This window comes from Procambarus clarkii, chromosome 65 (assembly GCF_040958095.1).
Source record: "Procambarus clarkii isolate CNS0578487 chromosome 65, FALCON_Pclarkii_2.0, whole genome shotgun sequence".
NCBI lineage: Eukaryota > Metazoa > Arthropoda > Malacostraca > Decapoda > Cambaridae > Procambarus > Procambarus clarkii.
Genome location: NC_091214.1, coordinates 9,866,168 through 9,886,152, shown reverse-complemented (window position 1 = coordinate 9,886,152; position 19,985 = coordinate 9,866,168). Strand labels below are relative to the sequence as shown.

Sequence of the window (19,985 nt, the reverse complement as noted above, 5' to 3'; positions counted from 1 at the left end):
TGAGCCCGATGGAAGGACGGACCCCAAAGTCCCCGACCGGCCTGGTGAGCACCGATCAAAAAGCCCCAGCTGAGAGATGACCCATCTGCGAACACATTGAGTGAAGGCTCGGGGAGGTGCGAAGGCACGGAACACCAAAAACCCCAAAGAGGAAGCCGACGACGCAGCACCAACACTTCGTCCCCGGAGGACAAACCCAATGATCGCGAGAGAGGCTGAAGGGGCGTCCCTGAAGGAACCAAAACAGACACCGAAGCCAAACCTGACCCAGTGGGTAGACCAGCACAGCGAAGTTCAGACTCCCTCACAACCGCTCGAGCAACCACTGAGTGACCCGGGACTCCCTCAGAAACAACTAAAGGTGGGACCGCAGCCGCAGCAACGCCTCTGAAGGGAGAGACAGAGAAGCGGTCCAAGAGTCCTAAACAAGACCCAGCCAGGTCCGAATCCAGGACGGAACAAGACGGAATGTCCTCCAGTCGTCGAAGTAGGCCAGAAAACCGAATCCCAAGCAGACGAAGACAGGTCACCAAGATCCGATAAAGATGCAGAAATACACTAAGTGCCAATTACAAACTAGGGAAGGCAACAAAAGTGGCAAGCCTGAAGCTCCACCCCCAATTGTGCCAGTCCCAGAACGCTGGAGAGGAAATTGCCAAGAAGGGACCCGGAGGTCCAGGGACACCATCCAGGCACCCGGCCCCAACAGAAGCTGGACCGGAGACAACAGTCATCCGAATAGGGGCAAAGAATCCAGGGAGCAGACTGAACAAGTCCAGAAGAACCGCAGATCTGCAAAGCCCCTGTGTCTGCATTGGAACAGGCGGGAACCCTGGAAGGATGGGGCGAATCGACCACGTCCAAACTCACCCACACCAAGATGACACGACGAAGCACAAGGGAAGAAGCCCACCCTGCCAGCCCTGAACCCCCCAAAGGAAGAGGAGCCGCCCAATGCCAACCAAAAAATGCCCACGAACTGCGGGACGAAGCGAGAGCCAACAGAGCAGGCTGCCCCCCCCCTCAGCGCTCCATCAACAGCGAAGGGAACGAAGCCCCTTCTGAAAGAAAATGTATATATATACACACATATAATATATATATATATATATATATATATATATATATATATATATATATATATATATATATATATATATATATACACACACATACACAAAATGTATAAATACATACATACATACACATGAAAATAAAAATAAAGAAAGAAAAGAAAAAGACAAGCCACCGACCGGTGGCCAGAGAGCACTGCGCCGGCCAGATGAAGAAGGCACCAAGAGAGCACAAAAACTGCACCAAAAGGCCCACCTCGACAACAAAAAACCCAAAGCCATGGCATGACCACAACACGTACCTAGACCCAAAAAGACCAGCCTGCAAGCCAGGAAGACCCGGGAACCCCAGGAGGCAGAACCGGGTCACACACGAGGTAACTATTATCCCTCTGAACCCACAAAGGGGGACCAAGAGGAAGAAACCTCCAGAACGAAACCAAAGAACCCAAAGGAACCCGGAATTTGAACCCGGAGGAGCCCAAACCACCGCATTTGCCGGTGGAAGGACACCACAGAAAAAGCACAGCACCCAGACAGAACCCCCAGGGAAACAGCCAAAACAGACCCAAACCGAGGGACACAAAGTTTTTGAGCAAGCATAAACAGACAGGGACACTGAGCCTAAACCCCAGGCCCAGACCCAAACAGACAGAAAACGCAAAAACCGGTGTAAAAACCAACACCTAAGCGTTCCCAGAGGAACAGAAGATGGGTAGAACACCCCAGAAAATGCAAAGAAATTGTAACAGGAGGATAAAACTCGCCCAAAACGCGAGCTCGCACACTCAGGCATAGGTAAACAAACCACAGTGCGGCCCCGGTGGCCAAGCGGAGAAGTAACCCACAGAAAGAAAAGGGCCACCAGAACAAGAAGCTGTGACCGACGCAATAGATCCAAAAACATGCCAGCAAATGTGGAAAGTAAGCAGACAAGAGGGACGAAAAACCTGGCCCAGAAGCAGAAAACCCAGGCAAGGGCAAACAGCCCCAGAACTGCTAACGGGCATTCCCCACAGCCCTGGGAACCCGCAACAGAAGGCCCCGGGGCAAAGCCGTCCTCCACGCCCTCTGCCCTTAAAGAAAAAGGAGAGTCCAGAGGAATGGCAGCAAAGAAAGTGCCGCTGGTAAGACACAGAAGGCTCAGCAGGAGCAACAGGCTCGAAAACCTTCATCCCCAATCCGAACAGGGCAGCCCCCGAAACCGCCCAAGTCTCGGCACCAAGTAAACCCTGCCCCGAACCTGAAATCTGCAGACGGTCAGGAGCCGGGAACAGGGAAGGGAAAGGGGCAAACAACACCTAAACAAAACGGGGCGGCCCCAGGGCATCCAGGTAGGACACCAACTTAGCACGTTGCAGCAACCTAAACCGAGCATGCAACGTGGATGCCGCCTAGACTCTGAACAGTAAGGACATCAGAAGAGAACTGGAGAACAAGCAGAGAAACATATCTCGCAAGACTCCGGGTTAAGGTGTCAGTGACCCAGCAGGCAGCATGATGGAGGTAAAAGAGGCGACTGTCACCCTGAGACAAGGGTGACAGCAACCAACGAACCCGCACAAGACGGGTTGGAACCCGGAAGACACATCCACTGGTCCACCGAGCCACGACAGGGTTTTCCAGGGCCCGTTGGCTGACTGCTATGGGAAGCCCGGGCAAGGTGTTGCTAACCGGTTAACACCAAAAGCTAACAAGGGGTGGATGCTAACAATGAAAACCCCTGTGACGTGTACAATCACGTGGTGGCCTAGCAGAGGGCCACCAAACACTACCAGTGGAACTATAGCCACACTAGGCAGACCCCCACCAGGCAAATGAAAATAAAAACAAGAGAAAACCCCGCAAAAGTACACCTTCCCCAGAGGCAACAGGAACAGGTCCCCGCATAGGTAGCAGGTCGTGCAACACCTTGATGCCCTAACCAACACAATACCTGTCCCTACCCAACGCCAAACAATGGTGTTGGGACAATGGGACAGTGTGGAAGGGTGAGACTGTGTGGAAGGGTGGGACTGTGTGGAAGGGTGGGACAGTGTGAAAGGTTGGGACAGTGTGGAAGGGTGAGACTGTGTGGAAGGTTGGGACAGTGTAGAAGGGTGAGACTGTGTGGAAGGGTGAGACTGTGTGGAAGGGTGAGACTGTGTGGAAGGGTGAGACTGTATGGAAGGTTGGGACAGTGTGGAAGGGTGAGACTGTGTGGAAGGGTGAGACTGTGTGGAAGGGTGAGACTGTGTGGAAGGGTGAGACTGTGTAGAAGGGTGAGACTGTGTGGAAGGTTAGGACAGTGTAGAAGGGTGAGACTGTGTGGAAGGGTGAGACTATGTGGAAGGGTGAGACTGTGTGGAAGGGTGAGACTGTGTGGAAGGTTGGGACAGTGTGGAAGGGTGAGACTGTGTGGAAGGTTGGGGCAGTGAGGAAGGGTGAGACTGTGTGGAAGGGTGAGACTGTGTGGAAGGTTGGAGCAGTGAGGAAGGGTGAGACTGTGTGGAAGATTGGGGCAGTGAGGAAGGGTGAGACTGTGTGGAAGGGTGAGACTGTGTGGAAGGTTGGGACAGTGTAGAAGGGTAAGACTGTGTGGAAGGGTGAGACTGTGTGGAAGGTTGGAGCAGTGAGGAAGGGTGAGACTGTGTGGAAGGGTGAGACTGTGTGGAAGGTTGGGACAGTGTAGAAGGGTGGGACAGTGTGGAAGGGTGAGACTGTGTGGAAGGGTGAGACTGTGAAAGGGTGAGACTGTGTGGAAGGGTGAGACTGTGTGGAAGGGTGACAAAGTGTGGAAGGGTGAGACTGTGTGGAAGGGTGAGACTGTGTGGAAGGGTGAGACTGTGTGGAAGGATGAGACTGTGTGGAAGGGTGGGACAGTGTAGAAGGGTGGGACAGTGTGGAAGGGTGGGACTGTGTGGAAGTGTGAGACTGTGAAAGGGTGAGACTGTGTGGAAGGGTGACAAAGTGTGGAAGGGTGAGACTGTGTGGAAGGGTGAGACTGTGTGGAAGGGTGAGACTGTGTGGAAGGGTGGGACAGTGTGGAAGGGTGAGACTGTGTGAAAGGGTGAGACTGTGTGGAAGGGTGAGACTGTGTGGAAGGGTGAGACTGTGTGGAAGGGTGAGACTGTGTGGAAGGGTGAGACTGTGTGGAAGGGTGAGACTGTGTGGAAGAGTGAGACTGTGTGGAAGGGTGAGACTGTGTGGAAGGGTGAGACTGTGTGGAAGAGTGAGACTGTGTGGAAGGGTGAGACTGTGTGGAAGGGTGAGACTGTGTGGAAGAGTGAGACTGTGTGGAAGGGTGAGACTGTGTGGAAGGGTGAGACTGTGTGGAAGGGTGAGACTGTGTGGAAGGGTGAGACTGTGTGGAAGGGTGAGACTGTGTGGAAGGTTGGGACAGTGTGGAAGGGTGAGACTGTGTGGAAGGGTGAGACTGTGTGGAAGGGTGTGGAAGGGTGAGACTGTGTGGAAGGTTAGGACTGTGTGGAAGGGTGAGACTGTGTGGAAGGTTGGGACAGTGTGGAAGGGCGAGACTGTGTGGAAGGGCGTGACTGTGTGGAAGGGCGAGACTGTGTGGAAGGGCGAGACTGTGTGGAAGGGCGAGACTGTGTGGAAGGGCGAGACTGTGTGGAAGGGTGAGACTGTGTGGAAGGGTGAGACTGTGTGGAAGGGTGAGACTGTGTGGAAGGGTGAGACTGTGTGGAAGGGTGAGACTGTGTGGAAGGTTGGGACAGTGTGGAAGGGTGAGACTGTGTGGAAGGGCGAGACTGTGTGGAAGGTTAGGACTGTGTGGAAGGTTAGGACTGTGTGGAAGGGTGAGACTGTGTGGAAGGGTGAGACTGTGTGGAAGGGTGAGACTGTGTGGAAGGGTGAGACTGTGTGGAATGGTAAGACTGTGTGGAAGGGTGAGACTGTGTGGAAGGTTGGGACAGTGTGGAAGGGTGAGACTGTGTGGAAGGGTGAGACTGTGTGGAAGGTTGGGACAGTGTGGAAGGTTGGGATAGTGTGGAAGGGTGAGACTGTGTGGAAGGGTGGGACAGTGTGGAAGGGTGGGACAGTGTGGAAGGGTGTGTAACGTTCGTCTGATGTGGTTCCTGGAACACCATCACCTCCTCTCCCCTTCTCAATTTGGTTTCCGCAAGTGCCGCAGCACGACAGATGTCCTGGTGAACTTGGAGGTCTATATTCGTACTGCTTTTGCTGCAAAGACCTCCGTTGTTGCAGTCCTTTTTGACCTAGAAAAGGCTTATGACACCACTTGGCGATATCATATTATATCTCAACTTCATTCTTTTGGCCTTCGTGGTCATCTCCCTCTCTTTCTCCGCAGCTTCCTCTCTCGTCGTTCCTTTCGGGTGCGACTTGGTACCGCTCTCTCTGCCTCTTTTCAGCAATACGAAGGTGTGCCCCAGGGTAGTGTTCTGAACACTACTCTTTTTCTGGTTGCCCTCAATAGTCTTCTTCCCTCTCTTCCTTCAGGCGCCTTCTCCGCTCTCTATGTTGATGATCTTACCCTTTGATGTCAGGGGTGATGATTCGCTTCTCCTTCAGCACCAGCTTCAACTTGCAATTGATGCCGTGTCGTCTTGGGCCACCGATCATGGCTTCAAGTTCTCTACTTCTCAGACTTGTACCTTGACTTTTACTCGGAAACGGGTCGTTCTTTGTCCCTCTTTGTCACTTTATGGTCATCCCCTTGAGTACAAAGATTCCGCGAAGCTTTTGGGGTTATTCCTTGACACTCGTTTGTCTTGGTCTCCCCATATCTCTTACCTCCGTGTTGAGTGCTCTAAGGCCCTTACCCTCCTTCAGGTATTGTCCCATACTTCTTGGGGGGCAGATAGGCGCACTCTCCTTGCTTTACATTCCTCTCTCGTCCTGTCTAAGCTCGATTATGGTTGCCCTGCTTACTCGTCTGCTTCTCCTTCTACTCTTCGCCGTCTTGATGCTTTGCACCATACTGGGTTGCGCCTTAGTTCTGGTGCCTTCCGTTTGACTCCCGTCCTTAGCTTGTATGTTGACACTGGCTTCCTGTCTCTCCAGGACCGTCGTGATCGCTACTGTCTTCGCTATCTTGCGCGGTCCTTACAACAACCTTCCTCTCGCCTCTGTCGTGTTTTAACTTTTACCCTTCCTGCGGTTCCTGTTCCTCTTTACCACCTACCTCTTTCTGTTCGGTTATCTCGCCTACAGGATTCTCTTTCCGTTCGTATTTCTAATGTTTCTCCTCGTGTTGTTCCTTCTTTGCCCCCGTGGAGAGTCCCCCTTCCGCGGTTTTGTACATCCTTGACCCACGTCATTAAAGCTTTTACCCCTCCTACAGTTCTAAAACACCTTTTCCTTGAGCACTTTTCTTCTCGCTCCCGCTCCGTTTCTGTCTTCACCGATGGGTCTAAGTCTGCGGACAGTGTTGGCTACTCTGTTGTTTTTCCTGATCGCACTTATATGTGTCGCTTACCTCCGGAGACTAGCATCTTTACAGCAGAGCTTTATGCTATTCTTTATGCTCTTCGTGTCCTGCTTTCTCGTTGTCAGTCTTCCTTTGTAGTTGTTGTTGACTCTCGTAGTGCCCTCATGGCTCTCGGGTCCTTTAATCCGGTTCATCCAGTAGTTGTCAAGATCCAGCATTGGCTGTTTCTTGTTCACAGTAAATTTAAGTCGGTTGAGTTTTGTTGGGTTCCCAGCCATATTGGTGTGTCTTTAAATGAGCGTGCGGATGCTGCCGCCAAGGAAGCTGTCCGCTCTTGTCCCATCTCTCGTAAAGGTATTCCATATTCCGACTTTTACCCGGTTATCCATTCCTCCGTTCTTACCCGTTGGCAGGCTTCTTGGTCGTCTGTTACTGGTAACAAACTACGCACTCTTAAGTGTTGTGTTTCCTCGTGGCCGTCCTCCTACCACCGTAACCGGCGATGGGAAACAGCTCTGGCGAGGTTGCATATTGGCCATACTCGCTTAACCCGTGGTCACTTGATGGAGCGCCGCCCTGCTCCTTATTGTCCTAGTTGCATTGTCCCTCTTACGGTCGTGCATGTCCTTCTTGAATGTCCTGACTTCCAGGACGAGTGTGTGTTTTGCTTTCCGACCGCCCCTCGCGGTCACTTGTCCCTCAATAGAATTCTTGGTGACTCGGATACTTTTGATATCGTTCGCCTCATGCGTTTTTGTTCTCGTATTGGCATCCTTGGTGATATTTAGCACCCTCTAATTATTCCGCACATTTGATGGTGCTACATATCCTTCCCGGTTTGGTGCCTTCTTTTGATAATTACTAACTTGGCACTCACCTGTCTTGGTCACTCTATGTGCTTTACCTCTACACTTAGTTCACCTTGACCCTTGTCTTAGTCCTCTCATGTGTCTCCTGGGGAGCTCATGTCTTGCATGAAAAAAACTTTATTGCAACTCTTCCTTAGTAATGGAAGTTCCTAAGTTCATTTGTAATTGAATGCCATTATATTTTGTGATATGTTTGAATCATTGAGACAGTAGTGATAAGATAATTTATTTGATAATAATAATAATAACTGCCTTCTAATTACATGTTTTTGTATAATGCATTTTCTGGGGGGAGCCCCTACGGCTCCCCGGAGCTATCCATGGCTGATATGGATACCCTAACTATTTTGCATCAGTCGATGTGGGTGGAGTTCTAGGCCTACCGGGGACCACGAGCCAGAACCTGGCCCCCTCAGAGAGGCACGGGAAGCAATGGCCCATAGAAATGCACATGTGATTTGGAGCATTCTATATCTGCCATCGACCGGGACAGGCACCCAGAAAGGTAAGCGCCACAAAACAAACCCCTATTCTGGTTAAACAACAAAAATCGACAAACGAGTGGACAGAACTCCCCCAGGAAAAACGAACTAACAAGCATGACGTCACACGAGCCGCGCCGCATGTCTGCGCAGCTCCCCCCCTCCCCGGGAGAGGGAAGGGGGAGCCCCAGACTCCCGCGCCGGCGATCCCCGCCCCAGTTCCTCGGCTGATGGGATCGTGCACGGTCGTGTGGCTCCAGCTCCGGTCTTGTCTCAGTGCTGTGACTTGTTTGCAGTGCTGCTCTTACGGTGGTCGTGTGAGCTGGGAGTAGTATTCTCGGGTACTCGGGCTGCATGTGCTTAGGGCCACCTTCCCTGAGTGCCCTGTAAGTACCGCCCTTGGGGCTTGGGGTTGCCTTCCACAAGTCACCTTGGGTCTACCTCTGTTGGCTTTTTGCTGCTTGGCGTTTGGCCGCCCCGAGGGTTTGGGGGTTTCACTCCCTTGTTTACCTTGGGGTAAGTGGTAGTTATAGCACTGGTGGGGCGCAGGGTACTGCGTAGCTAGTTTTCACCTATGATAGCGGCCGGCTCTGTTCCCTCTGGGTACGTTGTCCACTTGTGTGTTTATTTCTTTTATTTTTGTTTTTGCCTGGTAGGGGGGTCTTCCTTGTGTTTCCCCCCCCCCCCTTATATTAGGTTCGTTTGTGTGGTGGCACCCCTGCTTTGCTCTCGCGAGTGGACACGTCCCGTGGGTTCAGCTTTAGCAGTTTGCTTGGTAGTTTGGGGTGCCGGTTAGCAGTACCCTGCCTGGGATAACCCTTAGCAGACCCAGTCTAGGGTCCCTGGGAAACCCCCCGGGGGCTCTCGGGTCCGATAGTGGAGACCCTTGCGTCCCCTCTCGCTTTGTGCGAGTTGAGGGTTGCTCTGTCCCTTTGTCTCAGGGTGACTCTCCTTGTTTTTGCCTCCGTCATGCTGCCTGTTGGGTCGGTGACACATTCGACCCTTGAGTCCTAGGAGCTTTGTTGCTTGTTCGTGACTCCATTCACCCAGTTTGCTGATGAATTCCCGTGGGTGCAGGCAGCTCGCGCGTTGCAGGGTAGGATGTTGCAACGCGCTCTGGTTTGTCGCTTCCCCAGACGCCCCGATGCTGCCCCGCTTGTGTAGGGACCCAGACTTGGGTGGTTTTGGTCGCTTCGGTCTTGGTTCCTTCCACGCCCCCCTTGTTTTTCCCCCTCCTGCTTCCGGCCCCTACGCATCTGCAGGCTTCGGGGTCAGGGCGGGGTTAGAGGTTCTGAGATTTGGGAAGTTTCGGGGGTTGCCCCGTCCGGGGTAGCTGCGGAGGCATTCGAGTCTGTTCCTCCGGCCGATGCTCCGGGGTTTTGACCAGTGGGCCCCCTTCTCTTTCAGCTCTCTCGGCTGCCCCGGCTTTTTCTTGTGAGGCCGGGGCTTTGGAGGTCGACTCGGCCCCGGGGCCTGGTGCAGAGGCTCCTGGGGTTGGGGAGGAGCGGCCTTGGGGGCCTTGGGCTCCATTGCGCCCCGCCTGGATTTCCGTCCTTCTGAGCGGGGCTTACTGTTACGAGGAGTGGGGTTTTCTTTCCCCCCTCTGCATACAATTTGGGCTTGGGTTCTGCTCCTCCCCGGGTTCGGTTCCGTGTCCCTGTGGTTTCTTCGGTTCCATCTTCAGGAGGTTTTCGGCTAACCGCATCTCTTCGCCTGCGGTGCGGTTGGCCTTTGCGGCTTACCTCCTGCGTGTCCCGGAGTTTGCCTCCATACTGGTTCCTTCTGTTCTGGACAGGTTGGGTTCCTTGTCGCCGTTTGGGCTCCTTTGTAGCCGTTTGGGCTCCTTGTAGCAGTTTGGGCTCCTTGTCGCCGTTTGGGCTCCTTTGTAGCCGTTTGGGCTCCTTGTAGCAGTTTGGGCTCCTTGTCGCCGTTTGGGCTCCTTTGTAGCCGTTTGGACTCCTTTGTGGCCGTTTGGGCTCCTTTGTGGCCGTTTGGGCTCCTTGTAGCCGGTTGGGCTACTTCTCGCTTTATTGGGCTACTCGCCTTGTTGGGCTACTTCGTGCCTGGTTGGGCTACTTCGCGCCTGGTTGGGCTACTTCTCGCCTGGTTGGGCTACTTCTCGCCTGGTTGGGCTACTTCTCGCCTGGTTGGGCTACTTCTCGCCTGGTTGGGCTACTTCTCGCCTGGTTGGGCTACTTCTCGCCTGGTTGGGCTACTTTCTTTCGCGTCCTGCGCATGCGCCGTGGGAATTTGTTTTGGTTCCGGGCGGTGTGCACACGTGTTCTGCTCCAATTCTCTCGGGGGGGGGGGGGGCTTCGCCTCTCGTTCTTTTCTTATTCCCATCTGTGCCCCGTTGCTTTGGGGGTGTTCTGGGGTGCCGCTGTGTGGAATTCATGAGGTTTTTCCCTGCATTCTAGGGTGGGGAGACTCCTTCGCTGCTCCCCTCGTCTCCAGCATGGGCGCACTGGCCGCCTCCGGCGGATACGGACTCGAACGCTTGCGTCATGGCCCTTCAGGGCCTATGTTCTGCAGGTGAGTTGGTGCGGTTTTGGCATCTCCTCCGTCCTGACGCTGTTTTTGTTTTTGGAAGTAGGAATGGGTGTACATACGTACTTGAGAACGTGGACCGTATCACCCGAGGTGCCTACTGCAGGGCTATTAGCCCATACTGGGCAGCTCTTGTTCTCTCCACCTGATTCCTTCCTCAGTTCACGGGTGTCTGCAGGTGGCCTCTTGTCCCTTCCGAGGCGGTTCCTGCCTGTACTCCTCCTGCCCCTCTCCTATGCTTGTCTAACCTTGCTTGAGTTCGGGGCCCCACCTTGTTCCGCAGTGCAACGGTGGGGGTGCCTGTTTGGTAGTAAGTTTTCCTGTGTCGGAGGTTTTGTGTTTGCCTCCTTGTGTTTGCAGGTTGGGTTCTGGCTCTTTGTTTCCGCCTCTCCCCTGTCATTTGCCTGTCGGGTGGATTCTGTGCTTCTTGGGCACTCTCATCTCTGCTCTTGGGGCTGTGTATGGGGTCAGCCCATGTTGGGCTGCCTAATGTGTTCCTTTGATTGCCTGTTACACTGCACACGTTTCTTCTACCGTCCCTGTGGCTCAGTTGGGTGCTCGGTTTCCGCCTATGTCCCCTTGTGTGCCACTCGTGTACGATTTATCTATCTTCTCTGTCACTTCCTCGGGGAGTGTGGTGACATTTTGCTGCGGTTTTGGTACTGCAGCTGCGTGTCGGGGTTGGTTGTGGCGTTATGTTCGGCCCTTCCATGCTCCCTCTGGGGCTCTCCTTCCTTGCCGGTCTTGCCGTGCAGGGCCTGATTTTTCCATGTTCCTTGGTTTCACTGTCTTGTCCTCACCTCATTGTGCTGGCTGGGGATGAGCTTGGGGTCTTCATCTTGCCCCTCGCCTATCCTCCAGTTTCGGTTCAAGTGCCAGAGCCTAGTGGGCTCCCTTCCTTCGTGTTTTTCATGGCTGCCCCGGGGTTTTCTTGACGCTGGGGCTTTGAGGGGACAGCTCGGTCCTGGGGCTTGCAGGGTGGGTTCCCGGGGCTGGGGTGGGGCTCACGTGAGAGGCCTCAGGCCCCGTTGGTCCCCGCCGGGGTGTTTCTAACCCTCTGGGGGGGGACTTGCAGTTTTGTGGTGTGAGGTTTTTCCGTTCCCCCTCTCCGCACGTGCTTTGTGGGCGTCGGCCCCTCCCTGGGCTTGGTTTCCTTGTCCGTTGTACCCGTTGTTTCCGTCCTGTCGGTGGGTGCTTTTCTACGATCTTCGCCCCTTTTTCCGGGACGGGCCTTCTTCCGTCATGTCCCCCTCTTCTTGGGGTTTCTGCATGACTTTTGGTCTCGGGTGCGACGGGGTTTTGGGGCCTTCGTCCTTTGTGTTTGCTTCTTTTTGTTCTCGAAGGTTCGGGACTGTTTTGCTCCTTCCCGTTTTGTGGTGCGTCTGTTGTCATTCGGTTGAGCTTCCCTCCGGTCCTTTCTAAGGCTTGTGGGTCCTCTTCCCAGCAGCTTCTGGGTGTTGGCCTTTTTCTTCTTTTGTGAATATCTCTTCTCTTCACACTGTCTCGGCACTCCTAGTTTTCCTGGTAGCAATTTTGCTCCTCATGAGTCTTTTCGCTCCTGCCCTTCTGCGGGATGTTGGTGCGGGGCGGCTCCTTCTGCGAGTTCCTTCCCTGTCAGCTGCACTTGTGGAGGTGGTCTTGCACACTTGTGGCATTTTCGTTTTGGTCCTGTGTTTTCTTTTCCCTCCTGGGGCTGTCATAGGATTGGCTTGCGGAGGATGTAGAGGCGCTTGGGGCCGTTCCAGGGTCTGGCACCTTGGTTTCTGCTGCTAGCTTTCGGTATCAATATTCCTTCTGCGCCATTTCGCAGGTTGTATCGTGCGTTGTTACACCTCCGGCCTGCTTATGCACTGTCTGTGTCGTCCTGGTCTTTGGACAGGGTGCTCTCCTGTTTTTCTTCTCCTTGGTGGTTGTGGCTCCTTGGGGTCAGGTTTGCTTTGCCTCTGTTTTCTTTTTGTGTTGGCATTCGCCTCTGGGGGCCGTGTGGCAGAGCTTCTTGCTCTTCTCAGGCGCAGTGGTTTTTGGCTCCTATTGTCGCGATCATAGGTTTTCTTCGTCTGCGGCCGTTCTCCCTTTTTTCTGGCGAATGCTATACCTTGGGTTGTCTCGACTTCGTGTTGTGGAGTGATTCTCCGACCGCCTCCCGGGTATGTCCCCTTGTTTTTTAGGTAGTCTTTGGTGAGGTAGCTCCGGGGAGCCGTAGGGGCTTCCCCCAGAAAACCAGCGTTGAATGCAATGAAACGCCATTTTCTGGGTGAGTCCCGGAGGCTCCCCGGCACCTCCCGCCCTCCGGTCGGCGGGTTTTTCACGGTTTTAATATCCAGCCTCAGAACTGGGGCAGGGATCGCCGGTGCGGGGGTCTGGGGCTCCCCCTTCCCCCTCCCGGGGAGGGGGGAGCTGCGCAGACATGCGGCGCGGCTCGCGTGACGTCATGCTTGTTAGTTCGTTTTTCCTGGGGGAGTTCTGTCCACTCGTTTGTCGATTTTTGTTGTTTAACCAGAATAGGTGTTTGTTTTGTGGCGCTTACCTTTCTGGGTGCCTGTCCCGGTCGATGGCAGATATAGAATGCTCCAAATCACATGTGCATTTCTATGGGCCATTGCTTCCTGTGCCTCTCTGAGGGGGCCAGGTTCTGGCTCGTGGTCCCCGGTAGGCCTAGAACTCCACCCACATCGACTGATGCAAAATAGTTAGGGTATCCATATCAGCCATGGATAGCTCCGGGGAGCCTCCGGGACTCACCCAGAAAATGGCGTTTCATTACATTCAATGCTGGTTTTTTAAATGATGACAGGTTGAAATAAGCAAGAATAGTTTTGTAACTTGGGATCGTGGAGGCAGCATGACTCTGGGTGACATAGCTAAACGTATGGAACCAAACCAGCTGTCAGCACTGAAGAATGAATGTGGAGGGTTACAAACACTCCTGAAGAATCACAAACACATTTTCAACATTTCGCGTGGAGTAGCTAATCTTCAGGTAAGATATTATCAATGGATTTCTTGTACTAATACAGTACTGTATATGGAAATGCAGGTAGTTTAAATTGGAATCTCTTAGATGCTCTGGAAAAAGCAGAGAAAGAACAACTTATATGCAACACTATTATAAATAATTGGTCCCTTTAGAAAACTGCTGAATATATTTAAAATAAAACTCCATGATTCATTTTCATTTTGAATTTAAGGGGTTTATGGAGAAGCCTTTGGTGGCTCACTGAACTTGTCTGCTGAGATGGCTCTCATCAAGTGAGTCACATGAGTCAGAGGAGTCCTGTATGGTTTACCTTGGACCAGAAGCTGGTACCTTCACAGAGGCACTGGGAGCTTGGCATCGTTACCATCACCCCTCACTGAGTAAACATCCAGAACATAAGTGAAGCAATACAGATTACTGCAAGTTTCACAGTAAACAGAGCACTAAAACAGCCAAACAACTCCAAAAAGGATTCTAACCCAAGTGATTCACTCGTAATGACTGACCAGTTGGGCCTGCATTCCTATTGGTTCAGTGTTATACTGTAGCCTGCGATGTTGGGGTTTACAGGTTCACTGTTTTTGTTTGACTGTTTTTCAGATTTTGTTTGTTTGTTTTTGTAGTAATGAAGCCTCCACAGACAGCTATCAGTTTGGGTTTATTTACCTGTTTTGTGTGTGGCTTTGTGCTAACGTGGTTGCCCCAGAGTTAGCCGGCTCTGTTTTAGGGGTTTTGATGTTATTTGATGTAGCTGGTATTTATGCTAGGGTGTTTTTCACTGCTGCAGCTCCTATTCTCCACCTACCTTCACTGGAACTCTTGGAATTTGTGGGCTTTTGGGTTGTTTCTGACAACCTGCGGTGGCGTTGGGTGGCCCCTCCTCCTTCGGGGGAGGAGCTTTCTATGGGCTACAGAAAATAATATGGTGTTTAACGAAGATAATTTCCAGCTCATGTGCTACGGAAAAAATGAAAATATAAAAACGAAAACCACGTACAAAACAATGCAAAGGATCTGGGTGTACTCATGTCAGAAGACCTTACCTTTTAGAACACAATAACGTAGCCGTCACAACTGCAAGAAAAAGTACCGGTTGGATAACAAGAACCATTCACACTAGAGATGCTATACCAATGATGATACTTTTCAAGACGCTAGTGCTCTCTAGAGTGGAGTACTGCTGCACAATAACAGCCCCTTTCAATGCTGGAGAAATTGCTGACCTGGAGAGCGTGCAGAGATCCTTTACTGCTAGAATCCACTCAGTAAAACAACTAAACTATTGGGATTGACTAAAGAGCCAAATTTGTATTCTCTTGAGCGCAGGCGGGAGAGATACATAATAATTTACACATGGAAAATAGTAAAGGGGCTGGTCCCAAACCTGCACACAGAAATAACATCACATGAGACCAGAAGGCATGGCAGGATGTGCAGAATACCCCCGCTGAAGAGCAGAGGTGCAACAGGTACTCTGAGAGAGAACTCTATCAACATCAGAGGCCCGAGACTGTTCAACACGCGTCCACTACACATAAGGGGCATAACTGACCGACCCCTCACAGTGTTCAAGAGAGAACTTGACAAACATCTCCAAAGGATACCTAATCAACCAGGCTATGACTTATACGTCAGGCTGCGAGCAGCCGCGTCCAACAGCCTGGTTGACCAGTCCAGCAACGAGGAGGCCTGGTTGACGACCGGGCCGCGGGGTTGCTGAGCCCCAAAATCACCCGAGGGTAACCTCAAGGTAAGGTAAGGTTAGGGGTGTTATCGGAGCTCAACGAGAAATTGATATTTCATTATATTTAATGCCTGTTTTATGGCATCCTTTACATTTAAATATTATATTTTATTAAATAAAAAATTCTGTACTGTTATCCTCTATTTAATTTCATTTAAAAAATGAGAGTAGTGTATACCAAAACTATTGAAGCTTCTCAACTTCATATGGTAGAGATTAAGGTCAAGATGGGACACCTCAAGCCTAGCTTTCATCCTGTAACTCCACTCATATAATTGTACACATATGCATATTCACACGCACATTCACATTCATTCACATCTGTACACGTACACACACATCGTTTCTTCCAGTTTTACATTATTTATTTTAGAAATATAGTAGTGGAGAGCAGGAAACTGTAACACTCCGACAAAACCCTTTGACAGTTTTCAGCCCTGAGGTGGTCCGGCTGTGGTACGGTGACTTGTATGCAAGATTTTGAAATGTCAAAATATAATGGTTATCATGCTGAATATTTTTTCTTCCAACAGATTCCAATACCAGTATGGAGAGCAAAAGTATCAAGTAGTCATATCAAGACTAAACTCTGCTGGTTTCACATCAACCACATTACAGGCTGCCCATTGCCCTCTCAAACATGTGTATATGCTCATGGCAATTCTGACTTGAAAGATGTTAGAGAGGTTCCTAGTAAATAATGTAACTACATTCTGTATATAAGAAGGGTAGCATTTTACTGTAATGGTCTTGCATAGGTAAATAACATTTCATAAAATTTGACCAGTTGTAAATTAATAAAAATAATCTTCTATAAGCCGAAGTATTAGAAAACCCTACTGCTATATATTTCATTATTGATGAGAATATTTTCCCCAACACTTAATTCTATGTGGGAAATGTATTCCCACACATCTTGAGTTTAAGCAGTCCATATAGAAATTGTTTAATCTTTTACGGAAAGCAAGTTTCACTCCAGAACTAAAAATTTAATACATAAAAGAATCAAAATTATATAATGTAATATAGTAGTAGTAGTAGTAGGCATCCTTCAGTCTCGGGAGACTATGAAGTTGTGCTCTGGTTGTCAATCCTGGTGCAGCGTCTGGTGTGACTGATAAGGCCAATCCAAGAATGGCAGTCCATCCCACACTGAGCACAAAGTCCGATTCTGGTCTGTCTTCCTGGCTATCCTCCTCTGTCTCTTTGCCTCCACTTTCTTGGCAAGTGACTCCTCGAACTTGGAAAGACCTTTTTGAACAGACTGCCCCCCGGCTGAAAGGTCAACGTAGCAAGATCGACGTCCATGGCTTTCAGGTCCTTCTTACATACGTCTTTGTACCGTAGCTGGGGCTTGCCTGTTGAATGCTTTCCCTGCATCAGCTCTCCATACAGGAGATCCTTGGGGATCCTGCCATCGCCCATTCACACCACGTGCCAAGCCAGCACATTCGTCTCTGTTTCAGCATTGCGTACATGCTGGTGATTCCTGCTCTCCCCAGGACATTGTTGTTTGTCACCTTGTCCTGCCAGGTGATGTCCAAGATGTGTCGAAGGCAGCGCATGTGGTAGGCATTCCGCTGTCTTTACTGATGGGTGCGGAGTGTCCAAGACTCGCTGCCATAAAGGAGAGTGCTCAGGACACAGGCTCTGTAAACCTGAATCTTAGTATACTCAGTTAGCCTATTGTTGGCCCACACTCTCTTTGTCAGTCTGGACATGATAGTAGATGCCTTACTGATGCGTTTGTTTAGCTCCGTATCAAGAGAGAGTGAGTCAGAGACTGTGGAGCCCAGGTACATGAAGTCGTGAACGACTTCCAGTTTGGAATCGGAGATGCCGATGTCAGGTGGGGAGTCCACTCCTTGTCCCATGACCTGTGTTTTCTTCAGGCTGATGGTGAGTCCGAAAGCCTGACAGGCCTCGCTGAAGCAGGTCATGAGCCGTTGGAGGTCTTCGGTTGAGTGGGCAGTGACTGCTGCGTCATCGGCAAAAAGGAAGTCGCGCAGACACCTCAGTTGAACCTTCGTCTTGGCTCTCAGCCTGGCGAGGTTAAAGAGCTTTCCATCCAACCTGGTCCAGAGGTAGATGCCTTCCATAGCAGATCCAAAGGCGTGCTGCAGCATAACTGCGAAGAAAGTCCCGAATAGGGTTGGAGCCAGGACGCAGCCCTGCTTTACTTCACTTCAGATGTCAAAGGTGTCTGATGTTAGGGCCATCAAAGACCACGGTGCCCTTCATGTTCTCATGGAAAGATATGATGATGCTGAGGAGCCTGGGTCAGGCTAGGCCATCCCTGCTGACGAGGTCGAAGGCCTTCGTCAGATCTATGAAGGCTACGAAGAGTGGCTGCTTCTGTTCCCTGCATTTCTCCTGTAGTTGTCTGAGGTAAAAGACCATGTCGATTGTGGACCTGTTAGCTCTGAATCCGCATTGTGATTCTGAATAGACGCTCTCTGCAAGTACTTGCAGCCTCTTCAATGTGACTCGAGCAAACAGCTTTCTGACAATGAAGGAGAAAACTCCACAGTAATTGTTGCAGTCGCCCATCACCTTTATTCTTATACAGCGTGATGATGTTGGCGTCCCTCATGTCCTGTGGCACCTCTCCTTCTTCCCAGCAGAGGCAGAGAATTTCATGCAACTCCATGAGCAGGCTACTTCTGCAGCACTTCAAGGTCTCAGCAGGAATGCCGTCTTTGCCAGGAGCGAGGGAGTCTAGGGCCTCGCTGAGTTCTTTGAGGGTCGGTTCGCTGTCGAGCTCCATTAACACAGGCAGGCACTCAATGGTGCTCAGGGCGTCTTCGGTGACCACATTTTCCCTGGCGTATAGCTCATAGTGCTCGGCCCAGCACTTCAGCTGAAGTGTCTCGTCCTGAATCACCTCGCCAGTGGCAGATTTTAGAGGAGCGGTCTTCCTCTGGATTGGCCCGAGGGCCTACTTGATGCCGTCATACATTCCCCTTACATTGCCTGTATCCGCTGCAGTCTGTATCTGGGAGCAGAGCTGGAGCCAATAGTTGTTGGCACATCGCCTGGCACTCTGCTGCACTTTGCAGCGGACGACCCAAAGGATCTGTAAGTTGTGCTGACCTGGGCAGGCTTTGTAGGCTGCCAAGGCGTTTCTCTTCTCTTCGACGACAGGTGTCATCTCTTCCGAGTGAGCCTCGAAATAGTCTACCGACCTGCTGGTCTTCTTGCCAAAGGTAGACATGGCAGCGTTGAACACAGTGTCTCTGAAGTGCTCCCATCTTTTACAGGCGGTGACCCCGGCTGGGCCAGGGAGAGCTTCCTCGAGCACACGTTCCAAATCTTCCACCTTGTCCTGGTTGCAGGTCTTGGTGGTGTCGATGCGAGGTCTGCCCTCCTTTTCCGAGTGATGAATTTTCTTTGTTTGCATCTTGACCCTGCTATACACCAAGGAGTGATTGGTGTCACAGACAGCACTCTGGTAGCTACGGTAATCTTGATGCGGGGTAGACTTGGACACCTGGTAAGAATTAGGTCAAGCTGGTACCAGTGCTTGGATCTGGGGTGTCTCCAAGAGACTCGGTGTTGAGGCTTTGTGCCAAAGAACGTGTTGGTGACACAGAGACTATGAAGGCAGCAGAGTTCTAGCAGACATTGCCGGTTCTCATTCATCTTCCTTATGCCAAATTGACCCAGACAAGTGGGCCAAAAGTTGTGATCGGCACCCACTCTGGCGTTGAAGTCGCTGAGGATGAACAGTGACTCCTTTACAGGGATTCTCGCTATGACACTGTTGAGGTCATCGTAGAATTTTTCCTTTGCCTCTGCTGGAGAAGTCAGGGTTGGTGCATATGCACTAATTACATTGACTGGTCCTGTTTGGGAGTGTAGTTGCAGAGACAGAATTCGTTCGGTTTCCCCCGTCGGTGCCATAACGTGTCCCAACAGTGCATTCCTGATGGCAAATCCCACACCATGTTCTCTGGTCTCATCTGGAGATTTTCTTTGCCAGAAGAAAGAGAAGGCCCTCCCTCCCTCTCTCTCTCTCTCTTTCTCACAGATACTGATCCAGGGAGCCTGGTCTCTTGGAGAGCAACAATATCCATCTGCAGTTTGCTCAGCTCCCTATTGATGATTGCTGTTTTTCAGGCGTCGTTGATTTCTTGCAGGTTGTCAGAGAAACCTGGTGTCAGTGTCCTGACGTTCCATGTGCCCAGCTTTAGGGCAGTTGATATTTTCTTTTTAGGTTTGGTATTGCTTGGTGCAAAGTTGTCGGGCTGCTTGTCGGTTTTCATCCTAAACCCCACGGACCCAGTGAAGTTAATGGACCGTGGCGAGGCAACACCTTATTGGCTGGGGTTTGCCCAGCTTGAGGCGGGAGGTAGCTGCCCAGTGGGATGCGATGACCCCTCCCACCGTTGGAAGCAATGCCTGGCATCGCACTCTTCGCCAATCGAGCAGAAGACTTAAGACCAGTAGACTGTCGCTTCCCATGTTGGTTCGACGCTGTGAGGCGAAGCTGGAGTGTCCTCTCCAGGGCGCAAAGCCCGGGTAGGTAGATATGGAGGAGAAGCTGTTACCCATGCAGGAGGTCTCTCCTCCCCACATTGCTGAAATTATCCAATGGAAAGGCAAATGCCAATACACATGGTTCCAGCACTGTCGCTGGAGCTGCCAGAACGAGGTCGAAGTCAACAATGAACTGCCTTAGGGGCTCCAACTCCGGATTTTTCCTCGAGGTTGACTCCTGAAGCCTTTTCCCAAAAAAGGGGTATGGCCGCAAGGCAGCGGAGGTTTAAAATCAGGGTTTTCCTTCCCCTAGATGGGCTGCCTTCCCAGGCTATCGAGTCCCATCTACCCGGAATGTAATATAAAATCTACCCATCTACATGGAATGCAATATAAAAGCAGTTAATTTCTGTGTAAAGCAA

The 19,985-nt window shown here is 51.3% G+C and overlaps 1 protein-coding gene across 2 annotated transcripts in view; it reads left to right on the top strand.

Annotated features, from left to right (window-relative positions):
* Positions 1–15,901, top strand: part of LOC123770980 (probable tRNA (uracil-O(2)-)-methyltransferase) — a 156,979-nt gene extending 141,078 nt beyond the window's left edge. For both annotated transcript variants that reach the window (XM_045763146.2, XM_045763145.2), the window contains 2 exons: positions 13,158–13,343; positions 15,618–15,901. In XM_045763146.2, the coding sequence (XP_045619102.1) occupies positions 13,158–13,343; positions 15,618–15,785 (354 nt within the window). In that variant the 3' untranslated portion in view covers positions 15,786–15,901. The remainder of the gene's footprint in view (positions 1–13,157; positions 13,344–15,617) is intronic.
* Positions 15,902–19,985: the final 4,084 nt, after the last annotated feature.